Raw genomic sequence first — 17,120 nt, 5'->3', positions numbered from 1 at the left:
CTGTGTCACTTGTTACAGTGACACCTGTTACAGTGACACCTGTCACAGTGACACCTGTTACAGTGACACCTGTCACCGTGTCACCTGTTACAGTGTCACCTATCACTGTGACACCTGTTACAGTGACACCTGTTACAGTGTCACCTGTCACTGTGACACCTGTTACAGTGACACCTGTTACAGTGACAGGTGACACAGTGACAGGTCTCACTGTGTCACCTGTTACAGTGACACCTGTAACTGTGTCACCTGTTACAGTGTCACCTGTTACAGTGACAGGTGTCACAGTGACACCTGTTACAGTGACACCTGTTACAGTGACACCTGTTACAGTGTCACGTGTCATAGTGTCAGAGTATCACAGTGTCACTTGTTACAGTGACATCTGTCACAGTGACACCTGTCACTGTGACAGGTGTCTCTGTGACAGGTGCCACCTGTCACAGTGACACCTGTTACAGTGACACCTGTCATTGTGTCACAGTATCACAGTGTCACCTGTCACTGTATCACCTGTCACAGTGACACCTGTTACAGTGTCACATGTTACAGTGTCACGTGTCACAGTGTCACAGTGACACCTGTCACAGTGTCACCTGTCACAGTGTCACCTGTCACTGTGTCACCTGTTACAGTGACACCTGTTACAGTGACACCTGTCACAGTGACACCTCTTACAGTGACACCTGTTACAGTGACAGGTGACACAGTGACAGGTCTCACAGTGTCACCTGTTACAGTGACACCTGTAACTGTGTCACCTGTTACAGTGACACCTGTCACAGTGACACCTGTTACAGTGTCACTTGTTACAGTGTCACGTGTCACAGTGTCACCTGTCACAGTGACACCTGTCACAGTGACACCTGTTTCAGTGACACCTGTTACAGTGACACCTGTCACAGTGACACCTGTCACAGTGACACTTGTCACTGTGACACCTGTTTCAGTGACACCTGTCACAGTGACACCTGTCACAGTGACACCTGTTTCAGTGACACCTGTCACAGTGACACCTGTCACAGTGACACCTGTCACTGTGACACCTGTCACTGTGACACCTGTCACAGTGACACCTGTCACAGTGACACCTGTCACAGTGACACCTGTCACAGTGACACCTGTTTCAGTGACACCTGTTACAGTGACACCTGTCACAGTGACACCTGTCACAGTGACACCTGTTTCAGTGACACCTGTTACAGTGACACCTGTCACAGTGACACCTGTCACAGTGACACCTGTTACAGTGACACCTGTCACAGTGACACCTGTCACAGGTGTCACTGTGACAGGTGTCACTGTGTCACCTGTCACAGTGACACCTGTCACAGTGTCACCTGTCACTGTGACTGTTTGACCCAGCGAGGGGGTGGCGTGAAATCTGACACTTGATGAGTCAGCGGACTCAGCCAGGCGCGTGACATCAGCCCAGGATTGTCACCGTTGCTGGCTCAGCAGCGCATCTCAACGCGCCCATTGCGAACCTCGCCTGAGACTGAGAGAGACACCCAGAGCTCGAACCCGGAATCTCGGGGTGTCTGACACGGCCATTACTAACCTGACCCCTCACCTGAGACTGAGAGAGCCACCCAGACCCAGGGCTCGAACCCGGAATCTCGGGGTGTCTGACACGACCATTACCAATCTTACCCCTTGCCTGAGACTGAGAGAGACACCCAGAGCTCGAACCCGGAATCTCGGGGTGTCTGACACGGCCATTACTAACCTGACCCCTCGCCTGAGACTGAGAGAGACACCCAGACCCAGGGCTCGAACCCGGAATCTCGGGGTGTCTAACACGGCCATTACCAACCTGACCCCTCACCTGAGACTGAGAGAGACACCCAGACCCAGGGCTCGAACCCGGAATCTCGGGGTGTCTGACACGGCCATTACCAACCTGACCTCGCCTGAGACTGAGAGAGACACCCAGACCCAGGGCTCGAACCCGGAATCTCGGGGTGTCTGACACGACCATTACCAATCTTACCCCTTGCCTGAGACTGAGAGAGACATCCAGACCCAGGGCTCGAACCCGGAATCTCGGGGTGTCTGACACGGCCATTACCAACCTGACCTCGCCTGAGACTGAGAGAGACACCCAGACCCAGGGCTCGAACCCGGAATCGCGGGGTGTCTAACACGGCCATTACCAACCTGACCCCTCACCTGAGACTGAGAGAGACACCCAGACCCAGGGCTCGAACCCGGAATCTCGGGGTGTCTAACACGGCCATTACCAACCTGACCCCTCGCCTGAGAGAGACACCCAGACCCAGGGCTCGAACCCGGAATCTCGGGGTGTCTGACACGGCCATTACCAACCTGACCTCACCTGAGACTGAGAGAGACACCCAGACCCAGGAATGGAACCCGGAATCTCGGGGTGTCTGACACGGCCATTACTAACCTGACCCCTCACCTGAGACTGAGAGAGACACCCAGACCCAGGGCTCGAACCCGGAATCTCGGGGTGTCTGACACGGCCATTACCAACCTGACCCCTCACCTGAGACTGAGAGAGACACCCAGACCCAGGGCTCGAACCCGGAATCTCGGGGTGTCTAACACGGCCATTACCAACCTGACCCCTCACCTGAGACTGAGAGAGACACCCAGACCCAGGGCTCGAACCCGGAATCTCGGGGTGTCTGACACGACCATTACCAACCTCACCCCTCACCTGAGACTGAGAGAGACACCCAGACCCAGGGCTCGAACCCGGAATCTCGGGGTGTCTGACACGGCCATTACTGACCTCACCCTTCACCTGAGACTGAGAGAGACACCCAGACCCAGGGCTCCAACCAAACCCCGTGTCTACCTTCATAGGCGCTGCTGCTGCTGCTACTCGCTACTAACAGCACTTGCCCCAACAGCCTGCTTGAGGCTACACCGGGTGGGGGGGTGATCTTTGTCTTTGTGTTGTGACACCTCGTCACACGCTTGGAGGCGCGTGCTGTGAGTGGTGGGGAGGGGGGGGGGGGCATGCGGGCATCTTGCGAGCCTGGGCAACAAATATGATCCGGAACAATCCGGCAGGAACTGGAACGAATTTAATCGGCAACCTTTAATTTTCATTTCTCCACCATGGCATTTCTACGAACCTCGTTCTCGTGCGTTACGCAGGCAGACTGTCCCACCCCCCCGACCCGTGCCGTGTGAATGATACATTCTGTGACTGAGAGCTTTCGCGACGGGGAGGAATTCATATTCATTGGGTCTTTCGGTAAAGTCACGTAGATAGCAGCAGGAAAAAAATAAAACAATAACGATAACATAATAAAAGTTCACGTAAAGTGAATGAGAAATAATACAAATATCACGACGTTTCGATCACAACGCAAGCGATCGCCTCCTGATGACGATTGCTTGCGTTGTGATAGAAACTTCGTGATTTTAGTTTACGTGTATTTTTTTTAATTAGCTTCATTTTTTAATTTTTTATTGTTATTATTTTTTTCTACCTACGTGACTTTACTGGCAAGACCCAAAGAAATATGCGACACGAACTCAACAGACGTACAGGGGGAAAAAAAAAACCCCCTGCAAACCCTTCTTAGCTCAGCGAACGAAAACTGGTGAGATGTTGGGTCTTACGCCCGTGGATTTTTTTTCTTGTTTGTTATTCTTCTCGTTCGGTCTTGTTGATTTGCATTTTCATTCGTGCATTCATTCGTTCTCTTTGGGTCCATCGGTAAAGTCACGTAGAGAGGAAAATAATGAATCACAACGTTTAGATCGCAACGGACGATCGCTTGTGTCGCCATCGAAACTCCGTCATTTATTATTGATCTGCCTACGTGATTTTAACCGAAAGACCCAAAGCGCATGAATTCCCGCAGTCACGGAAACTTTAAATCAACCATTTATTCATCTTGGTAACGCCGCACAAGCTGAACTTAGATCTTCTTTGGTTCTTTCGGTGAAGTCACCACGTAGAATGAGAATAAAATAATAAAATAAGACAATACAATTCTCACGACGTTTTTTATTTCATTATTTTATTCTCATTCTACGTGGCGGTGACTTCACCGACAGAACCATAGAAGGTGAATCCTTGCAGTCACGAAAGCTTTAAAAATCGAAACTGAACTTAGATGGCATTCGGAGGCTCCGAGCTGGCGAGAGATGTCACCTCCCTCGCCTGGTGTGCGGGAGGTCGTGGGCTCGGTCCCGACCCTTATCATCGCCTAGAAATGTGGAGCAGTAGCCAAGCATTCTGAACGCGTGATGTGGACCCTAAACGTGTGAGAGGGGCAAGACACGCACGCAAAAAAAAAATGTCCTTGCTGTGGTTGTCACACCTGATGATGATTGCTTGTGTTGCAATCGAAACGTCGTGAGAATTTTATTGTTTTATATTTTTATTATTTTATTGTTTCCCTTCTACGTGGTGACTTTACCGAAAGAACCAAAGAGTATTGATCCTTGCAGTCAGGAAAACTTCAAATCTAGAAAGACACGCAAACTCCAATTATACAGCAGGTGACATGGTTGGGATTGGACCCACGACCTCCTGTAATTATAATATATGTTGGGGGGGGACATCCCCCCCCCCCCAATATATTGCTATAAAATAGATTTCTGTGTATATGATTGTGGTTATGGTTGTACTTTATTAATCCCTAATCTCTGCCATGACATGCAATGAAACAAGATAAGGTAAAAAAGGGAAAAACAGAGCAATGTAATGCAACAAACTATTAGACATCATTGTAAAACATAAATAAAAAGTCCATCATACTACGTGTCAGCGAATTTTTTTTGTTATATTTTAGGCAGGAAATGATTTTTTCAAATTTAGATTATTTTTCTGGAGGGGGTGGGGGGGAGGGTGGGGGAGGGTGGACCCCCAGACCCCCTGGAATATTTGGTCACCCCCAATGTTGACTCAATGGCTACGGCCTTGAGGTCAGGGTATTGAACATCTCCTAACCGCCGCGTCACCCAGTAGTTAAGAGATGAGAGAGAGAGTGAGGATGAGAGATGCGGGTGGTGTGGCGAAGAGCACGGACGAGGACTGTATAGGCCCAGCAGCGAGGGACGGCGAGAGAGAGAGAGAGAGACTGGCGTGCCGCAGGGTAGCCACGTGGCTCTGGAACTGACGCCTTCACTTGAGCACGCAGAAGGCGAGCCAGTAGAAGACGTTGAAGAGGAGGAAGAGCGCGGGGAAAAGCACTCGGGCAGTACGGTCGATTCGCTCCGCACTCCAGGGGTGCATCGCTGACTCGACCCCCGTCGCTGCCTGCGTATGCACACGAAGGCAAACATCCCCCATTGTAACCTCCACATACCCTCGGGGGAAGGTTCTGTTGGCCCAGCAGCAGCAGCAGCAGCTACGAAGGCCCGGCAGTGTGGCGCACGCGATTGAAACCGGCCAGCCACCCTGGTTAACGCTGCGATGTGTATCATTTGCTGCGCAGGTACCACGTTCGGAATCCCTCGATTCTACGAACGCTCGCTTGGGGAAATTTCGCGTTTCGCGCAATCGGCAAATTACGGGCACTTTTCCATGAACGAAATCGGATTTCCGCGTCGGGCGAAATTTCACGACGGCACGAGGCCATCACACAAGAAGGCCGCATGCTCCATCCGCGGCTGGAGATTTGTGACAAAGCGCTTCATGGCTCATCAGATGGAACCACGGACGTCTCGAAGTGGCGAACGCACCACCGCTGAGCCGTGTGTCTCGCCACCCCGAGCGGGAGAGACGGAGAAGGCCGAGAGAGAGAGAGAGGGGGAGAGAGGGGGGGAGGTGTGGACGTGGGCAGAACGTCGACTCCCACCTCACGGTGTGGCGTCCACAATCAAAGGGGTTTCCGGTGAGGTCGCGCAAGTAAAACTTTGTCGTGACCCTCCACGAACCGACACAGCCAATTAGTAAGAAGGGATTTGTCACGTGAACAAAACGCGCACAATTAGTTCCACTACTTGAGCCCACCGGTGTGTTTGGAGAGTGAATCCACAACGTTCACAATTTGAGTAGCACGCCGTTTCCGCTGGTAATTACATCCAGGATCATCGGGCGATTTGCCAGACTAGTGAAGCCATCCACCTGCCTCCGGTCTTAAATAGAGAAAGACGACGTCATCACTGAACCCATCATCAGCTGCAGAAATCAGAGGCGAGCCGGGGTGGGAGGTGAGGAGGGCATTATTGTAATGATATAATTGATTAGTAATATGTTTTTTTTCCCCCAATACCTTCACCTTGCCACCGCTCGTATTGGCGGACGAGAGGCTCCTGGCTTGTCTGGACATCACGTTGACCGCGGCGAACTCGAGCAGAGACGAGAAGACAAAGACGAGACACGTGGCCATCCAGATGTCCATCGCGTTGACGTACGACAGCTGCAAGACAGCGGTGGCGGGTTAATTCGCCCGACCGATTGTGTGTGGTGGTGGCCCTGCTGCGTTGTGTCAGTGGCAGAACGACCTCCCGATTGGCATCAGAGAAACTGGTAGCTTATGCACGTTTCCATCATCATCATCATGATCATCATCCTCATCATGATCATGATCATCATCATGATCATCATCATGATCATCATCATCATCGTAGATGCATGCGCATGGATTTATGAAAGTGCTCGCTCACCAAAATCCAGTGGCATCGAATGAACCCAGGCTACTCATAGGTTTTTGTTCGGTAAAGTCACGTGCGTAGAAATACAATAAAATTATATTAAAACAAAAAAACTATCACGACGTTTCGATCACAACGCAAGCGATCTTCATCGGGTGTCAAGAACAAATCACGGAGGTAAATACAAACACAAAAAGATGAGAGACGAGAATTCAACAAACCTGAAAAAACATTATGTGAAGCCACATCCAGTCAGGCCAACAACACAGTTAGACACTTCCTGGTGGACCACGAATTTCAGAAGAGTGTTAAATTTCGTGTTCAACCTTTGGATTGCACATACCAGCATAGATAGAATGAAAAATACGAGGTACACGGTCAGTAGAAATACATATACAAGTCCACCAAGAGGTAAGGAGGGAGGAAAGACGGACAGGGAGGCAGAGAGAGAGGGGGGGGGGGGCTGGAGGGATGAACAGAAGCTTAAATAGGAAATAAAGTTGGAGGGGGGGAGGAGCCAGAGCGAGAGCGGCAGCTCAAACACGCACATCTTACACACATACAAAACGGCAGCTCAAAAAAGGACCACAATCCAAAGGTTGAACACGAAATGTAACACTCTTCTGAAATTCGTGGTCCGCCAGGAAGTGTCTAACTGTGTTGTTGGCCTGACTGGATGTGCTTCACGTAATGTTTTTTTCAGGTTTGTTGAATTCTCGTCTCTCATCTTTTTGTGTTTGTATTTACCTCCGTGATTTGTTCTTGACACCTGATGAAGGTCGCTTGCGTTGTGATCGAAACGTCGTGATTGTTTTTTTTTGTTTTAATATAATTTTATTGTATTTCTACATACGTGACTTTACCGAAAAAATCCAATGAGTAATTTTATGCACTCACGAAAGTTTTAATACTTTATGAACCCAGGCTGGCTGGTGGCGGATTTTGCTGCAAGTTATTGACAGTCGACTCTCGATTATTCGCGTGCGGTTCATTCCGGTTTGCAGATTAACCGCGCACCGAAGATTTTGACGTGAAATTAATAACCAATGCATTTTGCCCTGAAGCCCAAATGAATCATGTAAAAAAGGGGGCCGTCCATAAATGACGTCACGCGATTTTTGACCGTCATACGGTGTCACAAAAAGTCAGACCCCCCCCCTCAAACATGACGTCACAAAGCTCTGCACCCCCCCCCCCCCCCCCAAAACTAAAACACGCTTCAAATCGCTTTAAACTATTGTTGCCATCGTAGTGCGTATTTAATGTGGCGCTGCACTCTGATGTTGTAGGAGAAAACATTTATTAAAAAGTCTATTCAATTAAGTAGAACGTGTTTGTCTAAATTTATTTAAAGTTGCGTATTTTGACGTGACGTCACATTTCTCAACCCCCCCCCCCCCCCCTCTAGGTGCGTGACGTCAACAATAGCTTCATCAATCTCCTCGAGTCCGGCTTGAGGATCAGGGGAACTGCACTAAACTGGATTTCCTCATTTCTCTCCGGCAGGCGTTTCTCCGTCAAGTGGGAGCCAATTCATCTAATGAAATTCTGTTGACATGCGGAGTACCTCAGTGCTCCGTCCTGGGCCCCCCCCCCCACCCTGCTCTTCTCCACCTAAGCATCTCCCATTGGCTAGCCTGATCGACAGTTTCGGCATCCGCTAGACGCTGCTATGCCGACGACACTCTTGGCATCAGTTTAACACGTAGGCTTTCGCGACCAATATTATTCATAATAAAGGTTTTTGGGTTAGATCGCGTTTATTTATAAATGTGTCGTAACCCTCCACCACCCGACACGGCCAATCAGCAAAGTAAAGTGTCACGTTGGCATCGCTGCCGTTAAATCTCCCGACATCTCGGGCGTCGGCCATCTTTCTCTTTGCTCAACCGCATTACACAACCGGCTTCAATGTAACCTCTCCCTAAGCGCCACCAAATTCCCTGGGCCATCTTAATTGGCGCTAGGCAAAGACTGGCTCCACACTCGGTCCCCTTGGGAATCTCAATCGCTGCTACCTTAATTCAGTTACCTGAAACATCCTGACATTTCTCGGTGTTACTCCGCATCCCACTCTCTCCTTGGACACTCAAATCAACCTCGTTCTCGAGTCCTGCAAATACCAGCTCGGCGCCCTCCAGCACGCCTACGTCCGCTCATCACCTCCAACATCGCAAAAACTCTCGCCTGCAGCTCGACCTGTAACTCAGTCCTCGTTCCACTCTAAGCAACCAAAATAAGCTGCAACCCCTCAAATCACATTGCCCGAGTTCTTTGGTTCTTTCGGTAAAGTCACGCAGAATGAAGGCGGCCGCTTGCGTTGTGGCCGAAACGTCGTGAGAATTTTATCGTGTTATTTTGTTATTTTATTCTCATTCCACGTGGTGGCGACTTTACCGAAGGGACCAAAGAGGATGAATCCTTGCAGTCACGAAAGCTTTCAATCGAAATTGCCCGAGTTGTCTACGGCCACTGCAACACTCGCCCGGACTCCCTGTCCATCCTGCGTGCACTTCATTGGAAACCGATTTTCGAGCAGAAACACCTTCAAGATCACGTGCCTCTGCTACTGCTGCCTTAAAATCCGCCCACCCACCGTACCGAAGTTTTCTGCCGACGCCCTGCACTTCAACGACGCAGAACCTCCGTGAAACTCCCGGGGCAAGGACTCTAATTGCTCCCCGTTGTTTCTCCGTCGCAGCCCCCCCTGTCACCTGGAATGCCATCGCTATTCACACCCAATAACGATCAATCATTTTCACCGTTCAAAAACCATTCAGCTCGACCGTTTCTAACGGAATCTCACCGTCGCCTCACGACGCGATCTGGCACGCAGCCCTGGCTCCGCGCCTCCAAAAATCGCGTCCCCGGCTCGCAGCGCCGCGCACGCTCATGCATCCCCGTCGCTCCGTTCACTGCGTCCCGCTCGGCTCGCCAGGCTCTTAGCGCGGCGCCTCAAGCCTCAACCAGCGCCAATCACACTGCCGCCGCCGCCGCCGCCGTCGCCGCCGTCCCTCGGCTCACCTTGGGCAGCGACGACCGCGCCCCGCTGCTCTGGGTGGTGAGGGTGAGGACCGTGGTGATGCCCAGGGCGACACGTGCCGGCGCCGCGTCGGGGTTGATCCAGAAGGAGATCCAGGAGAGGAGGACCAGCAGGGCGCTGGGGAGGTACGTCTGGGTAAGGTAGAAGCCCATGAGACGGCGCAGCTTGAAGTTCGCCTTGAGCATCGAGAAGTTTCCTGTGGTCACCACCACCCCCAAGCGGAAAGAGGCAGATGCACCACGACCACTGGAATCATTGCGCCATGAAGCTCAACACCGCACCAGCACATTTAAGAAATCCGCCTAGACCTCCTTCCGTCTTTATTGTCCATTCCTTTCTTCGCCCCTCCACTCCATCCCGTCCCTCCCCTGCAGAAAATGTGCGATGCCATGTGGCCCTCTTTTACAGCCACTCACTCTTGGGCCCTTGCACTGCCCTTGTAATTTTTTATTTTATTTTGTTAACCGCTAGCAACTTACAATTAGTGACCAAGACACGGCTATTGTGAACCTCCTTCAAGAGACGTGAAGACCCCGGGGCATGTCAGTGCTGGCCTAATCTCTTTGACATGGCCATGATGAACCCACTGAGGCACCACAGTGGGGAGATGATATTCACTACCTCATTTGGTATACAGGAGGCCGGGGGTTCAATCCTGACCCTGACGCCTACATATTCGGAGTTTGCATGTCTCTCCCCATGGTTGTATGGCTTTTTCTCCGGGTCCTGTGGATTTTCTCTCCACATTTTAGGAGCAACATGCGCTTTAGCGTATATGGCCACTATAAATGTCCACACGATAAGCCACTTCTTTGAACTGCCATTTGTGGCCAGGCCGCTTGTGAAAAAAAAGCTTATATAGCTCATTGGGCCTTGATAAAATAACACAGAACTAGAGCTTGGACCTTCGGATCTCTGCATTGCAGGCCTAGTGTGGTTGAAATGGTGCTTTTTTTAAACCAACCCACGGCTTGGCCCCCTGAACATCAGCAGTGATGTCCCAGTGTCTTTGCTTTGGCCATTAGAAACACATGAGATTAGTGATAGACAATGCAGACCCAAGGGCTTAACGTAGGTGTCAAGGCGCGTGGTCTTTTTCTTCTCACACAGCTTAAAGGTCGTGATCTAAGCGTGGCTTCTTCCACTCCAGCGCTGTCCTCCAGACAGTCTCGTCCCTTCACCTGATGAAGGCCGCTTTGTGTTGTGGCCGAAACGTCGTGATTTTTTGTTATTTTATTTTCACCTACGTGACTTTACCCAATAGAACCAAAGAGTAAGGCGCTGACCTGTCCGCAGATGCCGCTCGGAGTGCGACAAGGTGACGTTCATGAAGCTGTACTGGGGCAGGCTGATGGAGGGATCGCGCACCATCGCACTATCCTCATCCCACATGAACACCAGGTCCCTCTTTGTGTATGCACCTTCAGGACACAGCGCGGGGAGGACACGGATCACATGCATGGCCCGTCGGTTCCGTGCTGTCTCCCAGTGCGGCAGTTGACACAACAGTACAAGATACTCAAACTCCCCCCCCAACTCTACCCCCACTCTCCAACGGCACTCTGCGTGTGGTAAACGTGTGGGAACTCCCACTTCTAATAAGTTAAGATGTTATGACCCAATTGAGTTTTTTTTTATAAACGTGTGATATCCTCCAAATGGAAATTTCAGAATGGAGAGACGACACTTGTGGTGCACATGATAGCGCACAACTGATAGCTCACCTGGCAGATCACCCAATACATCGCCAAATCGCACACCAAGTAGCTCACCCGATAGCATGCTGCGCCAATGATCGTTATTGAACTCACTGCTGGAGATGTAGAGCGGGCACACCTGTGTGTCCATCGGGAAATCTTGCAGGTTCATGGGGCAGCTGAGGGTCAGCGATATCCTGGATGAACAGAATCATCATTAGGGTTCAGATCTTCGTAATTTACCTTCAGTTGTGAAGAGGAGACTTGGACTGGTGTACTTGAACTTGATCTTGCTGTCACCGCTCGTACACCACAGCAACACCTCGTCATCAAACCAACCTCGTTCCCTCGTTTCACAGTCCCTTTTTTTTAAACTTCTCCACCCTTCTCCACCAATTGCCTTTCTCCAATTCCCCACTCTTTCTACGATCCGTTTCTCCACATCCATCTGATCGGTCGTCCACGCGCCAATAGGTTTGCGTGTCGTGCACGTTATCGCTCGCACCCACAATCTCTATTCCTTACCCGGGCGTGCCGTGTACGTGCGTGGCGTTGGTGACCCCTGACTTCCGACTCTTCCTCGGTGTGTTCCCCATGTGCGTGTACGTCGGTGTGGAACGTTGGTGTGTTATTTGTGTTGTGCGGGTGTGCGAGAACGGATTAAATATCCTCTGCAATCGTATTACAGCAAACCATAACCTCTCGCGGGTTTAGTTATTGCCATCCTCAAACTATGTCCGGGACACTTGCTCCAGTGCCCAGTGTTTCATTATTATCTTAATCAAAGCACCCCGAGCCATGAACTGAACGCCGCGAGGACATTTTTTGAAATTTTAAAAGCTATAGTCTTAGCTCTTTCGGTAAAGGCACGTTGAAGGGAAACAATAAAATAATAGAATATATATAAAACAATAAAAATTCTCCACGACCTTTCGACCATAACACAAAAGGTCGAAACGTCGTGAGAATTTTTATTGTTTTATATATATTCTATTATTTTATTGTTTCCCTTCAACGTGACTTTACCGAAAGAGCTAAGAATATGAATTACTGCAGTCACGAAAGCTTTAAATCAAAATTCAAAATTATCTTGTTTATGCCAAAAAAGTATGAAGGCTGTCCTAGATTTTAAATCAAGATTTTAAAAGCTGTTAGTACTTGAATGCCCTCGTTCTGGGTGAGGGGTATGGAAGATCATAGTTCCCCTTTTTTAGATGACGTTTTACCCTTTCTAGCTATAAACCACCAAATAAATACTTTTTTTCTTGCAAGGAATCCAAGTTCCGCATTAACCGCACGCAATTGTGGCGAACATGCAACCAAAGATGCTCCGCTAATATATGCCATATTCCCTTGCAACTGATTGGCCTACACCAGAGACAGCCTTCATGGCCAAAAGGCGAACGGTACAAAGCCTTCACTGTCGGGGCATGCGTAGCTCTGAGTTGTAGCTGTAGGATAGGCGGACAACCTCATGGAGTAGAGTACACTTCCATCCTCCGATAGGCGCAGCATGCTGTTGGGGGAAATGGTGTCGTGCACGAACGCCGTCTTCTCGTTGACAAAGTGGAGGTCGGGGATCCAGATGGACTTGCTCATGCTGTTGTCCAGGTCTATGGTGGTGAAGTTCTGTTTGAACGCGAGCCGATAGTCCCTCCAATGCTGCCACAATATGAGATCCACTCGGAAATCCTGGAGGGGAAGGGGGGGGGGGGGTGGTTGACAGCATACACGGTGTGTGTGTGTGTGTGTGTCAGCAGAACGGAGGAACTGGGACCAGCGTCACGGAGGAACACATTTGGAAGCCCCCGGTGGGTTTGCGGAAGGGAGTCGCGGCCAGGGCTGAGCCGAGCCACGCCCGGCAGCGTTCAAAGGGGCCGGGAGGTCGAGGCCGCCGGTTTGGAGATCGGATCGTCCCGTCGCTTGCCGTCGTCTCTCGTCGCCAACGTCGCTGCGGTCTGCGCTCGACCCTTGCGCTGCTGGATAGCCTGCCCACCGTCTCGGCCAGCGCCGTCCATGCTCGACGCCCCCGTGTCGTGCACGTGGGCCCTGCGGGTGACGAGTGTGTGCGGTCGAGATCGTGTGCGTTCGACAAACGAGGGTGCCTCCGCAATTATCGTCTCCGAAGTCACTGCACTGCACATTCTGTCGGTGCTCTGCTGGTGCATTGCTTGGGTGCCATCAGTTTGCTGCTGGTCACCTGCTGGTGCCCTGCTGACGAGCTACTGGTGCACCGCTGAGGTGACCTGGCTGGAGCACCTGCAGGTGCACTAGTTGCGCACTGCTGGGGTGCTGCAGGAGACCTGCTGGAGACAACTGCAGGCGAACTGTGGGTGCGCTGGTGGTGTTTGCTGGCGTACTACTGGCACTCTGCTGATCTAACCACCGGGTGCACTGCTGCGGTGACCTGGCTGGAGCACCTGCAAGGTGTGCTCCTGGTGACACTGCTGGAGCACTGCTGGTGTACTACTGGTGCCCTACTTGTGCAACCAATTGCGAGTACTGCTGTCTGGCACTGGTGTCCTGCTGGGGTGCTACAGGGGACCTTCAGGTGCACTGCTGGAGCAAAGTTGGCACACTGCTGCACGCCTGGCCTGCATGGCACCACGTAGCAGTTGGGGGTTTAGCTTATCGGCTGCTGGAGTACTGCGAGCTTACTGCGGTTGTGCGACCCGTGGTGTGCTGCCAGAGTCTGGCTGCTACCCTGCTGTGAGTCTGCCTCGGAGCCTCCGCTCTGTGGTGTCTGGGCCCCTGCTTGACGCCGCAGTTTCGTTGGAGCCTTGGCCACGGACCTGCCATTCACCGGTGGCTGTCCTGCTGTTGGCTGGGCTACCCTGCTGCTGGTGCTATCACCACCGCCTGACGCTGCAACCATTTCCTGGTCTGCCTCGGAGGCCGCCCTCTCCTACTTATGTTGATGTAATGACAATAGAGTCTGCATGCGGTGTGAGTAGACTAGTGGCCACGAGAGGTAATGACAGCGGAGTCAGCTGTGAGTGTGAAGGGACTGGTGGCCACGGGAGGTAGTGACAGCGGAGTCAGCTGTGAGTGTGAAGAGACTGATGGCCACGGGAGGTAATGACAGGGGTATCAGTTGTGAGTGTGAAGGGACTGGTGGCCACGGGAGGTATCGACAGGGGTATCAGTTGTGAGTGTGAAGGGACTGGTGGCCACGGTAGGTAATGACAGGGGAGTCAGTTGTGAGTGTGAAGGAACTGGTGGCTATGGTATGTAATGACAGGGTAGTCAGTTGTGAGTGTGAAGGGACTGGTGGCCACGGGAGGTAATGACAGGGGAGTCAGCTGTGAGTGTGAAGGGACTGGTGGCCACGGGAGGTAATGACAGGGGAGTGAGCTGTGAGTGTGAAGGGACTGGTGGCTATGGGAGGCAACGACAGGGGAGTCAGCTGTGAGTGTAAAGGGACTGGTGGCCACGGGAGGTAATGACAGGGGAGTCAGCTGTGAGTGTGAAGGGACTGGTGGCTACGGGAATGTTCGAGAAGGGAGCGTGGTCAGGTGACGGAAGAGGACGGTGGAGTCTGCCAGTGGCGAGAAGTCCGCGAGAAGGTTCAGGAAGAGCGGTGTGCCCTCGGTTGGTATACAAGCGGGAGATGCGCGGGAGACTCGGGGCTGTTGCAGTGAAGGTCTCCGCCTGATGTCAAGTGAACGCGTCTTCAATAAAGTGGCATCTCAAGAGAAGTGCGTCAAGTCATCATTGCACTAACATTACTGCAGAAACATCCTCGTCATCCTCAAGAATGGAATACGATGCTCTCATTCTCTTTTTAACTGGCTCTCTGCCCGGCTTCCCATCTCAAGTCCCACCTATCTCTCACAAGTCTGCAGAGCTCCATGCAATCTTAAGGCATCCACCGTACCTGCACTGTAGGTCAGGCCACATCAAATCGGCCCCCCGAGTCCAAGTTGAGCCTCCTGCTGTCCGCTCAGTGCCCATTGGTGACACGACTGATCATACTGTTACAGCTCCGTGTTTCTAAGCGGGCAAGCCACCACGATCTACATCATCATCATCTACGAATGCCACCCACTTCATGTTCCAAATGCCCAGCTATTTAATTTGTCTATCTGCTCTTCGACTGTTCCCAAGCCGTGGAAGCGAGCCTCCATCCATCCTATACCTAAGATCTCCACCCCTGTCAGACGTTTCTGACTTCAGACGCTCATCCATCCCTTCTGTTTTATCCAGGACGCTTGCAGGGATTGTTGTGGGAACATTAATCCATCCCATTCTGTGCAACCCGCCACCATCCTTGACTTTCTCCCGATCAATTTGCCTTCTGCCATTCAGGCTCCACCACTGCTGCACTCCTCAACATACTCTACACCATTGCTGTCATGCTCGCCACAAACAAGTATGCTCACGTCTTCCGCCTGGACTTCAACAAAGCCTTTGACACTGTCCGTCACGCTCGTTTACTTGAGAAACTCTTACTTTTTACAAGGAGTCATGATTCCTTGCAAAAAAAAGGTGTCCGTTTGTTGCCAGATAAAAGGGTAAAAAACCAATGATCATATTTTGGTAATCGCAAAGGAGATTCCAATGGTGTAAACTCTTGCTCGTGAACGTTTCGGACAACCTCTATAACCGGACAGTCTCGTTTCTCAATAGCTGTTCTCATTGAAGACCGCTGCAGTTCTGTGGACATTCCAAATAACAGCCTCATTGGCGACCCCACGATTGCTATGCACGGCATTGACCTGCCAGGAAAACTATGGTGCTCCATCAACCGTTCCAGAACCGCAACAGGTTGCTGCGCACACCTCCACAAGTGGAGAATTAGAGATAACCCACAGTGTGACTGCGGCCACTCAAACCAGACAATGGTTCCATATTGCAAGCAACTGCATCCTGCGCCTGCTCTCCGGTGGACTGAGCAGCAGTATTAGACGCGCTACTCCTGAAGCTATCGCATGGCTCCAGAGACTTAAACTTGGACGTGTGATTTTCGCACACTTGCCATGCGCTAGAGAGAGAGAGAGAGATTGGACCAAGTTTTTGAATGAGGCTTCTGCGGTATGCTACGATCGATGCCAGTGTAATCCAGGGGTCAGCGCTTGGCCCTGCAGGCTTTATCATCACTGCCATCGACCTACAATTGGGTACCACTGGAAATGTACTAGTTAACTTCGCAGACGACACCTATTTAATTGTTCCAGAATCCAATTCTGCATCAAACGGCCGAAGAAATCGGCCACATTTAGAAGTTGGCCACTTGTAATAACCCCAATGCTCAATCAAGAAAAGTCCACAGAACTGATTTTCAGGCCAAAGGGTAGACACGACAGCTGTGGCATCAACCAGTACCCCTGATCCACCTCCCCTTCAATTTATCGAGAGGCGGTGATGAAAATTTGGGTGTGGTCATCAGCGGTAACTTTTCAATGGCCCCCCACATTGCCTCGATAGTTGTGTCGTGTGCTCGTACGTGTTATGCCTTAGGCACTCACACAGCTGTCAACCCATACGGTTCACCCCGTATTCTTGTACCCGGGAATTTAGTTTTCAGGTCCATACGGCATACAGCCGTTTCAATATGGGCAAAACATAATTTTGGTCGAATTGTGTTTCTCCCTTGTAATGGGATTTTGTAGGATGAACGTTGAGGTTTATAAGGGACACTGGGTGACCGATAAGGTCTGAATTGGTCTGTTATAAGGTAGGGAACTGATAAGGAGTTCACATAACATCAATCACGAGCGCATGGACTGCCCTGATGCTGCATATATTCTGTTTTTGCCTCGACCATTACCGCCAAGACGAGCGATGTT

At 51.1% G+C, this 17,120-nt stretch overlaps 3 protein-coding genes across 3 annotated transcripts in view; 1 reads left to right on the top strand and 2 right to left on the bottom strand.

The window, feature by feature from the left end:
* LOC116957525 (glycine receptor subunit alpha-2-like) overlaps positions 1–9,489 on the bottom strand; it is a 48,054-nt gene extending 38,565 nt beyond the window's left edge. The window contains exons 1-3 of the mRNA XM_076056573.1: positions 9,409–9,489; positions 6,210–6,356; positions 5,121–5,251 (exon numbers count right to left, since the gene is read on the bottom strand). Of these exons, the coding sequence (XP_075912688.1) occupies positions 5,121–5,251; positions 6,210–6,356; positions 9,409–9,489 (359 nt within the window). The remainder of the gene's footprint in view (positions 1–5,120; positions 5,252–6,209; positions 6,357–9,408) is intronic.
* LOC116957550 (uncharacterized) overlaps positions 1–17,120 on the top strand; it is a 453,026-nt gene that overhangs the window by 370,004 nt on the left and 65,902 nt on the right. The window lies entirely within an intron of this gene.
* On the bottom strand, positions 9,568–15,519 carry LOC116957524 (glycine receptor subunit alpha-2-like). Its single transcript, XM_076056572.1, has 6 exons — positions 15,470–15,519; positions 13,275–13,380; positions 12,803–13,023; positions 11,446–11,528; positions 10,921–11,055; positions 9,568–9,830 (listed from the first exon to the last, which is right to left on the bottom strand). Exons 1-6 carry the CDS (start codon positions 15,517–15,519, stop codon positions 9,568–9,570), a joined length of 858 nt encoding a protein of 285 aa, XP_075912687.1.

Source organism: Petromyzon marinus, chromosome 76, assembly GCF_048934315.1.
Source record: "Petromyzon marinus isolate PM22_M1 ecotype Great Lakes invasive population chromosome 76, UKy_Petmar_22M1.pri1.0, whole genome shotgun sequence".
Lineage (NCBI taxonomy): Eukaryota > Metazoa > Chordata > Hyperoartia > Petromyzontiformes > Petromyzontidae > Petromyzon > Petromyzon marinus.
Note: the sequence above shows the minus strand (reverse complement) of the source record. Positions and strands in the feature narration are given on the sequence as shown.